Source organism: Mus caroli, chromosome 13, assembly GCF_900094665.2.
Source record: "Mus caroli chromosome 13, CAROLI_EIJ_v1.1, whole genome shotgun sequence".
NCBI lineage: Eukaryota > Metazoa > Chordata > Mammalia > Rodentia > Muridae > Mus > Mus caroli.
The window spans coordinates 98616171-98631489 of record NC_034582.1 but is presented as its reverse complement, the minus strand read 5'-3'; the positions used below and the strand labels follow the sequence as shown (position 1 = coordinate 98631489).

Below are 15319 nucleotides of genomic sequence, written 5' to 3'. Positions count from 1 at the left end.
AAAAAAAAAAAAAAAAAAAAAAAAAAAAAAAAAGAAAAAAAAGAAAAGAAAGAAAGAAAAGAAAAAGAAAAAAGAAAAAAAGAAAACTAGAAACATGGCTCTTCCAAAATTTCACAGCTCTTCAATTAACTGAATCCAAACATAAAATAATGACTAATGTGCCAAAGAATTCAAAATTCTAGTTTTAAAAATGACAACTGACGTCAGTGAAGATTTATCTAAACTAATAAAGTGAACAAGGCTACTTTTTTTTAAAGAGTTGAGAACATGAAGTTGGCTAAGATACGCAACAACTTGCATAAGTAATTCAACACAGACATGGAGCAAATACAGAAATCAGGGCTGAAGATAAGGTTAAGGGTTTCTTACATTCGGGAGAAACACATGCCAATTTCTGAGACAGGACTCGGAGACCAAACCTAGGAATATATGATGTCATCACAAAGAGACTAAAGGCACAAGAGACTTACTCAATGAAATCAGAGTAGAACCTTTTCCAACTCTAGGTAATCAAATGGATGTTCAAGTCCACCAGGAAAACAGGCAGGATTGGAATAGAAGCTTTCTGTGTGCTATGATACCTAAGTGTCAAGAGTATAGAACCAAGAAATGATATTAAAAGCTTAAAACAGAAGTGCTGGGTTGCTTATAAAAATACACAAGCCAATCAGAATAACAACAAACCATCAAAAGAAACCCCAAAGACCAAGAAAACATGGCTGGTAATATTTGAAACCCTGAAATAAGACAATTACCTACCAAGGTTATTGTATCAAAATCACCCTTTAATGCTGAAGGAGAAATAAAGAACTTCCACAATAAACATAAATTAAACTTATCCATGACACCTAAGCCTGGACTGCACAGCATTTCCCAAGAAATCCTAGACATGGTAAGAGGAAGAAAGATGTATACAGCCATGAGATCTTAGGGCAGAATAAATCACGCAAGGAGGAAGATAAATACTAAATGGAATGATTAAAACTATTAACAGTAAATTACCAAATCTCTAAGATGAAAGAAAAACTTACTACTTACTTACCAATATTAAACATAAACAGTCTTAACTTTCCAGTTAAGATTCAGACTGGACAAATAAATTTAAAGTAAAATATAATCACTTCTTGTCCATGAGAAATGCATTTCATAGGCAAAACACAGACACAGAATGAAAACGAAAGGCTGGAAGATGGAAGTCCAATAAATGGAATCTAAAAGCAACTAAGAGTAGCCCCACTTGAATGGACAACGCGGACAGTAAGCCAGAGTTAGCCAACAGGAATAAATAAGGTCACTATTTATCAGTAAATAAAACAATGCAGCAAGAATAAAAAACAATTATAAATAATATGCTCTGATTGTTGATGTACCCAATTTTATAAAAATAAACACTACTGGATATTATTGGATAGATCCAGATAGAGCAATCAATACCTACTCTCATCAATGGATCACCTAGAAACAACTAAATAAGAGGGCAAGGAGATAACTCATGGCTAAAGTGCTTGCTGCATAAGCATAATGACCTCAATTTGGTTCTCTAGCACCCACTGAAAGCCAGGCATGGCCATGTAATCTGTAACCACAGGACAGACAGAAACAGGGTGGTTGGGGGGTTGCTGGGCAAGCAGTCTGAAAGAAAGGACAGGTCAGTGTTTACTGAGAGACCCTGTATCAAAACTAAGATAGCGAATGACCAAAAAATGATATCAACTCTACTTCTGGCATGCATGGGTGCATACATCATAAACACATGTGAAAATATGAATGCAAAACACATGTAATGCTTTAAAAATAGAATTAAAAGCTTCAGAGCTAAAACAGCATCACCAATCAAATGGACAAAAGAGGCATCCACACTTCCAACCACTTCAGATTTTTATCAGCAGCCCACGCAATTCTCTCTAAAATAGTACCATTTTATGCCGTAAAGCATGTCTTACCAAACACGAAAACATTTAAAAAAAAAACCACTTATCAGATCAGATTACAATGGGATCACATTAGAAATCAATAGCAAGAAAAGTGACAGCACTATACACTAGATGATGCGCTTTGACCAAGAGGTGATTGGAGATAATAAGAATACAAAGGGTTGGTACGACGACAAAGTTGGTTCTTTAAAAATAAAAAGACAAGCCTCTAGTGACAACAGTATAAAAGAACCAGATTAGTAAAATCAGAGATGAAAGAGGAATTAGAAATGAGATCTCAATGGGATCAATTAATAAAATCAGAGATATTATTGTAACAGATACAACTGAAATACAGGCATCAGTAGGGAATGTGTTGAAATATACTAAAATAAACTGGAAAACCTAGAAGAGATGTATAAAATTTTAGATATATATGACCTACCAAAATCAACTGGATGAAAGCAGCACAGAAAGACTTATATTCAGCAATGAGACGCAAACAGTTATGAAGAAGATAAAAAAAAAAAAAAAAAAACAGGCAAGCCCAGGCCTGGGTGGATAGATGGCTGAATTCTATCAGACATTTAAAGAACCCCAAGGGCTCCTCAAATTCTTCTACAAAATAAAAAGTGAATGCTTGTAAACTTCACTCTACAAAGCCAGCATCACCTCCGAAAACCAGTTACTTGCAAGGCTAATTCAACAGCACATTAAAGAGATTATATATATACCATGATCAAATTGCTCTCATACCAGTGATGCAAGAGCAGTTCACCATATGCCAATCAGTTAATGTAACCACACATAAATAAAACCACGAGCAAAAAAACGGTATGCTCAAAATGCAAAAAAAGGAAAGGACCCCCTACTGACGAAAGCAACGCCCCTCGAGGCTAACAAAAGCTCTGAGGGGTTTAAAAATAGACAGATAATGGCTACATATGTCAAACCTGTAGCCAACTTTATAGTGAATGGATAAAAACTGAAAATCTTAGTTCTAAAATCCAGAATGTGTACTTTCTTTACTCTTGTTCAATAGAGCATTTGAATTCTTAGCTAGAACAATAAGACAAAATACACAGGAAGAATTTTCAAGTAGCCCTATTCTCAGAGGACCTGATCCTTTACTCCAAAGCCTAGCTAATGACTCTAGCAAAGTACTTAGATCTGACAAATATTTTGATCATAGGATTTGAAGTTAGCACACAAAATACAGTACCTGTTCCCTATTTCAGGCACTAGTCTACTAAGAAATAAGACAAACAACCCGATTCACAAACCCACCAACACTGTGAGTGTTCAGCCATAGATGGAATATCTATATGAATCATTTCCCTCAAGGCTCAGGAAATATCACAGAAGAGGAGATGGAAAGAATGTCAGAGTCAGAAAATGGGGATCTGTGCTGAGACATGACTGTTGTGCCCATCAACCTCTCACTCCTGATTGTAGAGGAATTGCTTTCTGATTTTTCGCCAGTATCACATTATTTTAATTATGGCTCCGTAATATATCTTGAGATCTGGAATGGTGAGCCATCAACCATTGTTCTTTTGGCCCAGGATCATTTTGGCTAACCGGGGTCTTCTGGGGTTCCATGTTAATTTTAAGACATTTTTTTAAAATTTCTATGAAGAGTGAAATGGAAATTTTAATTGGCGTTGTATTGAATCTGTAAACAGCTTTTGGTAGAATGGTCATTTTCACAATATGAATTCTACCGACCCATAAGCATAAGATGTGTTTCCATGTTAGAGTGTCTTTATCTCTTTCTCCGGAGCTTTAAGGTTTCCATTGTAGCTGTCTGTCATCTTGTTGGGTGGGTTTATTACAAAATGTTATTTTCTTTGGGGCTATTAGGAATGGAATTATATCCATTATATTCTTCTTGATATTTGCTGATATTGTATAGAAAAGCTATTGATTTGTGCAAGTTGATTCTGTTTCCTATCATGTTGCTGCATTTATCATTTCTAGTTTTCAGGTAGAATTTTTAGAATCTTTTACATATAACATCATGTCATCTGTAAATAGGAATCATTTGACTTCTTTCTCTACTAATATCCCTTTTATTTCCTTCTCTTGCCTTATTGCTCCAACTAGTGCTTTAAACACACTTGTAAAGGAGTGGGAATAGTGGATAGCCCTGTCTCATTCCTGATATTAGTGGAGTTGTTGCAAGTATTTCTCCACTTACAATGATGTTAGCTGTTGGCTTCCCATATATAGCATTTATTATTTTGAAGTATGCTCCTAGTCCAGCTCTTTAGAGACTTTATCATGAAATCATGTTGGATTTTTTCAAAGGTTTTTCTGCATCTATTAAGATGACAAGTGATTTTTTATCAGTAAGATAAATTGTGCCATTTATTGCATTTACTAATTTACATAAATCGAACTTGGTCAACATGGATAATCTTTCTGATGTCTGTCTGTTGAGTTTACAATTATCTTGTTGAGCACTTTTGAAATTGTTATCCAACACCAAGTGGTCAACCCTCAAAACATAAAAGTAACAGGTTGTGTTTATATATTAAGGAATATATATATGTATGTATGTATATGTATATATGTATATATAAACATATATATAACAAAGATATCAGTTTTATGTATATGCAATTAAATAAAAAGTAGTAATCTCAAAAAGAAAATTGTTTTAAAAAGGCAAAGTTGGAAGGGTGCAAACTGGCAGACAGGTAGAGTTGGAGAAAATGAGAAGTAGATATATTTCATTATATACATGTATAAATTTTAAAATTAAAAGGGAGCTAGAAGGTTGCCTATGCAGTTAAGAGCACTGCTTGATCTTCCAGAGGACCCAGGTTCAGGTCCCAGTACCCACATAATAGCTAATAACCATGCATAACTTCAGTTCCAGTCCATATGCTAAACGCATGTGGTGCATAGACATACACCCAAGCAAAACACCCATACACATAAAACAAAAATTATAAAACCTCAAAACATTTTAATCAAGCTGTGGTACCACATGACTTTAACCTCTATACTCAAGAGGCAGAAGCAGGAAGATCTCTGTGAGTTCAAAGCCAGCCTAGTCTAAATAACAAGTTCTGTGCCAGTCAGAGTTACATAGCAAGATAGTTTCGATAAATAAATTTTTAAAAATAAAAATAAAAGACCCAGTGACATCCCTTTAAAAATCATATATTTATATGGTGCACTCAAGCTTCTGTCTTGAAAGGCAGAAAACAATGTCAGCTAAAATTAAAGCAGAAAGAAAAAAACAGACAAGTGAAGTCAAACAAGCCACACTTTCATTCACTGAAACATTTACAAAGTTGATATACCCAAGCAAGGTTGAGAAAAATGTCATAATTAATAGCAAAATAAAAACACTACAGATCTTATAGAAGTACTTTTCTGATAATAAATTTGGAAAAAAATGCAATGTACCAAAACTGACACAAAGATATTTTTAAAATCTGACCTTTCTTATCACCACTAAAAAAAAAAAAAAGAAACATACTTTAGAACTTTTCAACAATAACTTCAATCCTAGATTTTATTTCAAAGATTGTAAAAAAAATAACACTATTCTTATACCAACTCTTTCAGAGAAAAAGAGTAATATCTTCCAACTAATATCATGTTAGCATTACCTTCACACCATAATATAGGTCAATATTCTGTACAAACGTACATATATAAGTCATAAACTAAATTTTCACAAATTAAATTAAGTAACATATTAAAGGATTAAAACATCATGACTAGCAGGGTTTATTCAATGGCAACCATCTCCTACAACTCTCTTTTTTAAATTATGCATAAAATTTTCAACATCTAGTCATAATTTTGAAATTACATACAAACTAAAAAACCTTAAGGTAATACATTAAACCACATGGATTTCCATATAAAATTTGCATGAAGATACAAATACAATTAGAGGATTTCTATTGTTGAGCATGAAGATTTATGATAAAGATGTGAAGATTGATATAGTGTATGATTTCTTAGATTATTGTGCAACTATAATCCAGAAACAGATGCATACATACACAGTCACTTGGTTGATTAATACATACACTTTCCTGAAATTCAGTACTAAAAAGGCACTCTTTTTCAATGAAAACTATATAAAAGTATATAAAATGGTGCTCCCACATGTAGTATTTAAATATATGTGTAATTATACAAATGATACATGAGCTTAAAAGATGAATACCTTCTCAGTCATACATGAAAATTAAGTGTTTACTGCTCTAAAGGTGGTTGAACCTGGAAGAATGGAACCAAACTATGAGCTGGGCTATTGCATGAGACCTTAGTCAACTTTATTCAGAGCGCCGGACAACTTATTCTCTGATTGTTAAGAAGAACCACGTGACTAAATTACATAATCACAAGGACAAGCCACAAGTGGCAAAAACACGTTTTTCCATAGAGACATTAAAAACAAGTAACAATAGCCAATTGTAATTCATACTCGAAAGTAAACTCACTCTATCTGCCATACCTGGGAGGGGCGTGAAGTGCATTCCAAGAACAATTTCCTGTTTTTACAGAAACCGAGGTCACAAGCCTCTGTTTTGTCTTGTTTTCTTGGAGTCTCTCACAAGCACCCAGAATTCCTCCCACATGATGACACCAATCTTAGACCACGTTTGACATCTGAGGACTGGTAAGATGGGTCCGTAGGTAAAAGTTAGGCTGCCAAGCCTAACTATTAGAAATCAATTTCAGGGCCCCACATTGTGGAGGAATAAAACTATCACAAGTTATCCTCAGTCACTGCCCGCCCCCCCCGCCCCCCCCACACACACACACAGGGACTCAAATGCACATGCACACACACACAGAGATATACACACATGCACATGCTCACATGGACAAATAAACATGATATAGGAATGTAATAAAAATGAGTAAGAATCACAGATATAATTTTAAAAAACAAAATAATACATCATTTAGAAGAAATCATACAAGGATGTCTTCATGATTTTAAAGCAATGGTTTCTGAAGCAGACCAGAAAAAAAGCACAAATCACAAAATAAAAAATATTGGTAAATAAAATAGTTTAAATTAAAATCTCCTACTGATCAAGATATACCATTAGAAAAAATGAAAAACACCGACTAAATAAAATATGTGTAAAGCATATATTCAGCAATGGAATTGCATCTAAAGCAAATTAACAACCATTATAAATCAACTTCACAAAGACAATTCAGTTTTTTAATTGGGGGAAAAATACCATAGACTTGGGCATGGTGGCACACACTTGTAATGTAAGCATTCAGGAAGGCTGACACCAGCTATTACAATTCAGTGAGATTCTGTCTCAAAATAACTAAAAGAAGAAATAAAATATAAATTTAAAAATAAAATAGAAAAAAACCAACTAATGAATAGATACAACTGGCCCATAATCGTATTAAAATGTTCAATAGCATTACTCAACAAGAAATTCAAATTACACCTGCAATTGTATGTTTCGATACACCTACCAGTATGATAAAAATAGACAATGCTAAAACATCAAGAAAATGGAATAATCAAAATTTTCACATACTGCTGATGGTACAACTATTTTGAGAAAATGTCTGGCAGCACTCAGTAAAGCTACACATATGTCTGTACATGACACAGAAACTTCATTTCTGGGCATGCACTCAAGAGAAATGATTGCTTCTAGCTACCAAAAGAATTATGTAAGAATGCTAATAGTGATTTCATAATAGCAAATATTAGAATCGTCCAAACATCCTTCAACATTAGAACAGATGAGTAAATTGTGGTATAGTTCACACATTAGAACATAATTCAGTAAGAAATAGAACAAAATATTGCTACATAAAAGCCCACATAAGTGAGTTCACACTGTAGGATTAGGCATGGTGGATGTAAATCCATCTTCTCACTGTTGGGAATGAGAGGTCCAGGGATATGCTAGAAATGTTCATATTTTGATTATTTAAAAACCATATAGAATCCTAGACTAAAAAATTGTAAACATCAGTAGATCTAGTCAATAACTTGCTTTTAAACGTTAAAAAGTGAAAATAATACATATGCTTATACAAGTCAACAAAAATACGTGAATGCAAGCCCTGAGCAGTATATGAGTTCAAAGGATTTCACAACATGACCTCTGTATCTAGAAAGACAGCAGATGTCACAAGATTTAGTCTGATTTCTAAGAATCCAGTAAACAAACAAGGAAAACTTTAGGAGCAAAACTACAAAAGTTTTATTATTGTACATGATAACTGATGTGTTCATGTTAAGATAGTATAAATAAGCACTTGCTGTGGTTTTTTTTCAGACCAGTAGCAGGAGCTGCCTATAAAAATTCATTTTTCAGGTCCTATCCCATACCTACATAATCTGAAACACTGAGATAAGATACAAGAACTTGTGTTTAACAACTCCATTGGACAATTCTGACACATATATGAGAAATGGGCTGGAGAGATGGGTCAATGGTCAAAGCACTGGCTGCTCTTTGAAAGGACAGGTTTTCGAGCACCCACATGGTGTCTGACAACACTCTAACTCAAGTCCCAGGGGACCTAGCACTCTTTTCTAGCCTGCTTGGTCACAAAGTATGCATGTGATACACAGACACACATGTAAACAAAACACCCATACACTTTTAATTAATTAAGTTGAGAAATAATGTTATACAGGAAACTAGATTTTAAACCTATAAACATATACAACAATTGCATTTTTATTCATTGTAAATACCTTATAATTTATTGAGATAAAAATCAAATGAGGATCCGGAGTTATAATAAAGAATTTGAAGGAAGCTGGCAAGCTGATTTTAGGCCTATTCAAGGAGACATCAAAATGAGTATCCTCAGTAGGCAGATGGAAATATAGGTCTAAAAAGGAGGTTAGATCCGAATTATAGATCCACAAATAGAACAGATGAAGTAGTTAAAGCCAAAAGAATTTACAAACTGCTTTATACTACTAGGTCTTAGAAAAACAAAGATTATGAAATAGTTTGATATTGATGTCAAAAATGTATAATATAGACAGAAGTTCTCAAATTTTCAATCTCAAGATTCTCCTTCCCAGTGTCCCTAAAAGCCAAGAAATTAACATACGCACCTACTAACTAAAAAACAACAAAGACCTAGTACATGTATTTTTATAAAGAATATATTTGCAAACACAGATGGCACATTTGTGCAAACCTCATGTCTAGCTAAGTAAAAAATGGTGAGAGCCCTATCTCTTGTTTCATTCGATTTACTGGAATAGGCTGCTTTGATGCAGTATAATTTTTAAAACTCTGGCCTTGCACAGATAAGTAACTAGGAAAACTTTTTAGTGAACTTTCTGGATAATTGTGAATATTTTTCTTTGCTATTATACCAAAAATAGTTTTCAACGTGATATGTCGTCATATGAATTATGAGGACTTATCAAACTCTCTACACTCAGAACAAAATAAAAATGAACAAAGCAACCAACATCTAGCAAGACAACAATGAAAATGGCTGTGGCTGTTATTTTCACAGATAGGAATCTTGTGAAAATCTCCAAGGTGCTTCGACTATGATTTGGGAACTGCTAATTTATAGTTGCAACACAGGCAATGGTTCAAACTTCAAAAACTAAACAAGCATATGCCCTACATGGTATTGGTATTCATTCTGCCTAATTACTTTCTGCCTATTCTTTAATCTGCACCTTAACCATCCCTCAGAGACTCATTCCTATCCCTTTGAACCAAGTGCATGCCCTATTAGCCATCGTTGCCTCCTGGTGTTCATGAAACCCAGTGTGTAGATTTTCACCTCTGAATCTTTGCTCTCACAACTTCATTCAAAAACAATTTCCCTGCAGACAGTCAAATGACTCATGTTACCTCATCTCATTCAAGTATCTCCTCAAATATCCCTTGACTATGAGGTCTTATTTATTTTTATTTACTTTATCTACTTTTGTGTGCATATGGAGGAGCCCATGCCACAGTGTACGTGTATAGGTCACTGGACATCTTTCAGGAGCTGGTTCTCTTCTTCCACCACCTAGGCCTCAGGGAATGAACTCAGATTGTCAGGCTTGACAGCAAGCACTTCTACCTACTGAGCCATCTCACCAGCCCAAGGAAGGGCTTACTTAACTTCTTTAAAAATGACAAGCATCCTAACTTTAATCCTTGACACTTCATATTCTCTGTTTTCTGTATCATCTTTCTCTACAGCATTTGTTTCCATCCAGCATATTATAAAATTCCTTTTTTTATATATAACTATCTTTTTCCATCTAAAACCTCCCATAAGGGTGAGGTCTTTTTTTTTTCTATTCCATACTACATTATTACTGCTAAGAACAGTGCCTCATGTTGTATCTGGAGTGTTTTAGATGAGTTATATCAATAACTCACTTTTTTTTATTGGACACTACATGCCAGGCACACCATATCTTAGTAATGAGTATTTGTTGAACCAAATGCACACTGAGTCCACATCTGCCCCAGTAAGCAAAGATGTAAAAAGAGAGGTTGACAACTGAACTTCAGAACATAACATTTAAGGGACAAAGAAATTATGACATCTCCAAGCTAGAAATTCTGTTAGTCATCTTATAACTAAATGATCTAGAGTTGTCGCCAATCTACATAAGCATCCAGTCTTCCAGCAACTTCTTTTCTAGGAACAACAGTTTAAAATGAAGACGTTCCCAGAGGTACCAATCACAGAACGTTCACCCGTAACTTCAGGATTTTATTTTTGTTTCCTTCATCACCATAGTAATTCTAGAAATCAGATGGGTACACACTGTTCCTCCAAAGCCATGTCACTATGTGCTCTAGTCACTGCTCTCCTTTGATCTGGTCTCGAGGGTTAACTGACATTTCAATAACATTAGAATTCCCAAGATACTAGCATTCTCATTAACATGTCTGATATGGATATTAGTGGTATGCTTGAAAAGAAACACAAGAGAATGAACTGCTGCAGGAAAATCATTAAGTGCCTCTGTCAAGCTACACAATCCATTAAAAAACACAAAACAAAACAAAAACAAAGAAGTGAACAAGAAAAATATTTCCCAAATACCATCCTACCATCAGACACGTGTTCATTGGTCAACATGGGGCTTTTCGCTTGGTCCTCTACAAAATGTTGGAAGGCATCTTTGTTGAGATTGAATTGTTTCCAGCCCTGTATATATTTGGAAACAGACTCAATGCAAATGATTCAACAACTTATATCCTCATAAGGCAACACAAGGGTTTGGGGGGGGGAGAGGAGTGGGGAGCTGGGGACAAGAAAAGGAAAAGGGTGGTATGGGAGGCAGGGAGAAAGGAAGGGACAGGAAAGAGGAGGGAGTAATGGCCATGTGAAAGCAGAGCCAGAAACTGAGTAACGCATACACATATTACCAAGGATTGCTGCCCTCAACAGAAACTAGGAGAGAGAAGCCATAAAAGACCAGCTCTAACAGCCATTTAATTTGCAGCTCTTGGACAAACACTTTTTTTTTAATTACTGATTTAAGCTACCCACTCTACAATACTTTACTTATCAGTCCTAGAAAACTAATGCAATAGTGAAGTAAATAATGAGGAGTAACATATCTTCCAACTAAGGAATAATTCAAAGGATTTATAAAGTTACTTTTCCATGAAGGGATGAAGTGTAAGCCCTGTTCCTTAAATGTGAACTCATATGCAAAATTTCATTGTATAAAAATGACCTCATTGCAAAGGATACACCACAGAGAGGGATGTATAAAGCATACTTCAGAGTAGAATATTTTCACAAAAATCCATGTCCGCAATACAATGCAATGTAAACAAGATGCAGACCTGAAAAGGTGTAATTTACAAATAGAATTCTATTTCTGTGGTTTTCTTTCAGATGATAGATAGATAGATAGATAGATAGATAGATAGATTCTAGTATAATCATAAGAAAACATGGGGGGAGGGCATGGGGGACTTTTGGGATAGCATTGGAAATGTAAATGAAGAAAATACCTAATTAACAAATTGCAAATAAAAAATACCACACACCAAAAATAAATAAATAAATAAATAAATAAATAAATAAATAAATAAATAAATGTAAAATAAAGGACATTTTTAAAAACACCTGGCTGATATTCCTTTAAAATATCAAGACCATTAAAAACAAAGAGTATCTAGAGAAACTGCCCAAATCTAAAGCAGTCTAAAGGATGAGAAAAATCAAACACAGTATGGTCTCTGACATGTAATACTGAAACACATAAAGAACATCACATAAATACTAAGGATATCTAGATGGAATACAGATGTTGATTAATAATGTATACATTTCCCTTTATTAGTTGTAACAAATGCCCTCAATGCTAATGTAAAATGTAAGTAACGGGCATATGCGATCCCTTTGCAATATTTCATATCTTTATGTTAAGTCTAAAATACTCTTGATGTTCATTAAAAAATAAAGTAAATCAAGACCAAACACCAAGAGAATTCACTTCGCCACTCCCACTGTAGTCACTTTATGCTGAAAAGTCACCGTTCAGAACCATTCTATCAGCTCAGAATGTAGCACTATTCATCATGGTCATTCATTCAGAGATGTTATATTTTCCCTCCTCACTACACACAATTGTGGGGGCTCAGAGTGATAATAAACACAAAGTTCCTATTGACCTTTCTATTTTCTGATGTAACTGTATTTCTTTTCTCATTGCTATGACCAAACATATGTTTTTTGAAAAAATTTAAAAGGAGGGAGGTATAGAAATACAGTTCATAGAGGCCAAGAAGGAATGGGAGTAGGAATAAGTTGGTCAATGATGCCAACTAAGAAATACAGAAATGGAAATGCCATTCCTCAACCCTGTGTCTCCTTTCCCCCATTTTATCATTCAAGGATCCTGCCCATGGAACAGTGCTGTTCACACTCAAGAGTGGGACCTTGCTTCTCAGGTGAACTTCTCTGGACGCAGCCTCACAGACACCCAAGGGTTTGTTTCATAAGTGTCCTCAAGTGTTGTTTAATTCAGTCAAGCTGGCAGAAGAAATTAACTACCACAGAGGTTTTGGAAACTTCTGACATGATCTATTGCACATAGTATCAATTATGGATCCCATAGTGTCTTAGGCTAAACGCTTGTCAATGAAAGTTTAATGGGCAGATTGTAAGTACGGGTATATGGAAAAAAGAAAATAACCTACACTTTTGAAGAGACACTTATTAAACATCTTCCCCCCAATGACCAGTAACATAATAAATGGACTCTCCCAAGAAGTCACAGGACTTGAAGAGTAAGAATTTCTTCCCAAAAATACAGAAGAGCAATATATGTACAAAAGAATTTACATAGGGGGACTGAAATAATTGAAAACTGAAGGAATAGTTGGGAGATGCCATTCACCCAAGTACCTGATAGTCACTTCTACCTACACAGGCATCAAGCATCTCAAAGTAAATATATCTTTCCAGCATCGATTCCTCAAATTAACTACACCTTCAGAAATCACTTCAAAATTCTTGATCCTTGGTATTATGCAACAGAACAACCCTAGGTCCCTTCTCTTCTTCAAGCTGCCCCGCAATGCTCTCCTCTACCCTGTATATACAGGCACATACACAAACTCTCATATGCTACTGAACATTTCTTAAACACTGTTTTGTCTTCCTAATCCAACTGTTCTTTTGATTCTTATTCCCCTACTTGTAACTACACTCACACAAAAGGCCTCCAACTGATTTCTCCTCCTGATTTTTAAGCTCTTCTGTTCAAAAGCACCTTTTCTTCAAACACTTCTTGGGGCACATCACAAATGCCTTTTGACAGTCTGCAGTAATGTATACAACTTTTGTAACTCCTAGAGTACTAAACTAGCACTCTGTGTATTCCAGCACACCAGAGGGAATATCCAACTACTCCTTTACATTGGCGTCACACTGCCCTGCCTTCCCACCACATAACTGCCACATTTCCAAATATCTTCCCATCCTTGAATCACTGAGAGCAATCATGTGCACTGAGCAACCCTCCTAACCTAAAACCTAAAGGGAAAAATAAAGCCCATCGTGGTATTTAAAGCAATTTGCCTCAGATTATCCATTATCAAGCAGAAACACAAGAAAAATAAAATCAAAACTATATGGGAAATGAGGTCCTACAAACCCCAACCCTAAATTGGTTCCCATCTCCACTTACATCCTTTCTTTAAATCCCTTCCCTTCTTGTTTACTGTAGGGTTTTTTTAAATCTTGGCAAAATAAAGAAGTGAAAAAATATACAGTACCTATAGATGTCTCACTGAGAACTTAAATTTTCATAGTATACACAAAGAAAAATTTCAACTAATACCAATTTTTTTACCATAGATGCATCCCATAATTTATTTACCTCACTTAGCTGCAAGAAAAAACAACTCTGCTTAAAAACTGATGAAACATGATCAAGAAATATTGCCTTTGGTTAGGAGAAACGGCTGAATCTGAATACTGATTTGAATTAAAAGAGATTGTTGCCCATTGATTTCATTTAAAGTTGCTAATCCCCTTTTGTGCAGATAGAATACTAGTTCCAGTTTCCCCCTCTAAAACCACTGGAGTTACTACCTAAGTCCAGAAGGGAGGCTGAACAGTGCCCCCCAAAGGGTTAACAAAGACGCCTCCCTGCTTGCTTCCAAACCTTCTAGCAGATTTCCAAGTCACCACCCTCCATCTCCCCTCCAGGGTCCAGAAAGAAACATGGCGGCCCGCACCTAGCAGCACCTCCTACAGGCTCTTCAGTACTCGAGTCCACATCGTAAACATCGTTGAAATGAAGAATAGTCAAGTTATAGGAGTCCATGTCTCCTGACTGGTTCCCCTGGGTTTTGGGGGAGAGTTCTTCCCCAAGCTTTGCAGGCTGAGGGGGTGCCAGAGCAGGTGGCTCTTCCTCGGGGGCCTCCATTTCTCAGGCACAGTCTAGGACGCCTCTCTCAGAACCTCGGCAGCCCTGTTCGCATGCGCAGGACAGCAGCTACGGCATGCACAGATGACAGAGGGAACATGCGTGGGATGGCAGCCAGAGCATGCGCAGCACTTGCAGGGCCTGGTCCATGGGTTGAGGCCTCGGCTTCTCCTCTGTTCCCTGGCCTCTCAAGCCCTGTGCTTTCCTGACTGTGCCTAAGGCAAGAAGTGGCTGTCTTGTTGCCTGACAGCCGTTGAGACCCCAACGGAAACCCTGATGCTCCTTGCTTCTTCTTTGGCAGAATGAGGTCATAGTTGTAGGAGCATAGTCAACACTTGTCTCTTTCTTATCTTTCTTAATAAATATTTTTCCACTGCAGTAACCCGCCTTTATTTATTTTTTTCAGAAAAATAGGACACCTGTTAAGGACCTCAAATACTTATGTTTTAACATCGAAATTATTGATTACTTTCTGTCTGAGGCATCCTGAGTATACATT

General features: G+C 35.8%; 1 protein-coding gene across 1 annotated transcript in view; it reads right to left on the bottom strand.

The window, feature by feature from the left end:
- The window catches only part of Nt5e (5'-nucleotidase ecto), a 38687-nt gene extending 23829 nt beyond the window's left edge, over positions 1-14858 (bottom strand). The window contains exon 1 of the mRNA XM_021180810.1: positions 14630-14858. Within this exon, the coding sequence (XP_021036469.1) occupies positions 14630-14820 (191 nt within the window). The 5' untranslated portion in view covers positions 14821-14858. The remainder of the gene's footprint in view (positions 1-14629) is intronic.
- Between the last annotated feature and the right edge of the window lie 461 nt (positions 14859-15319).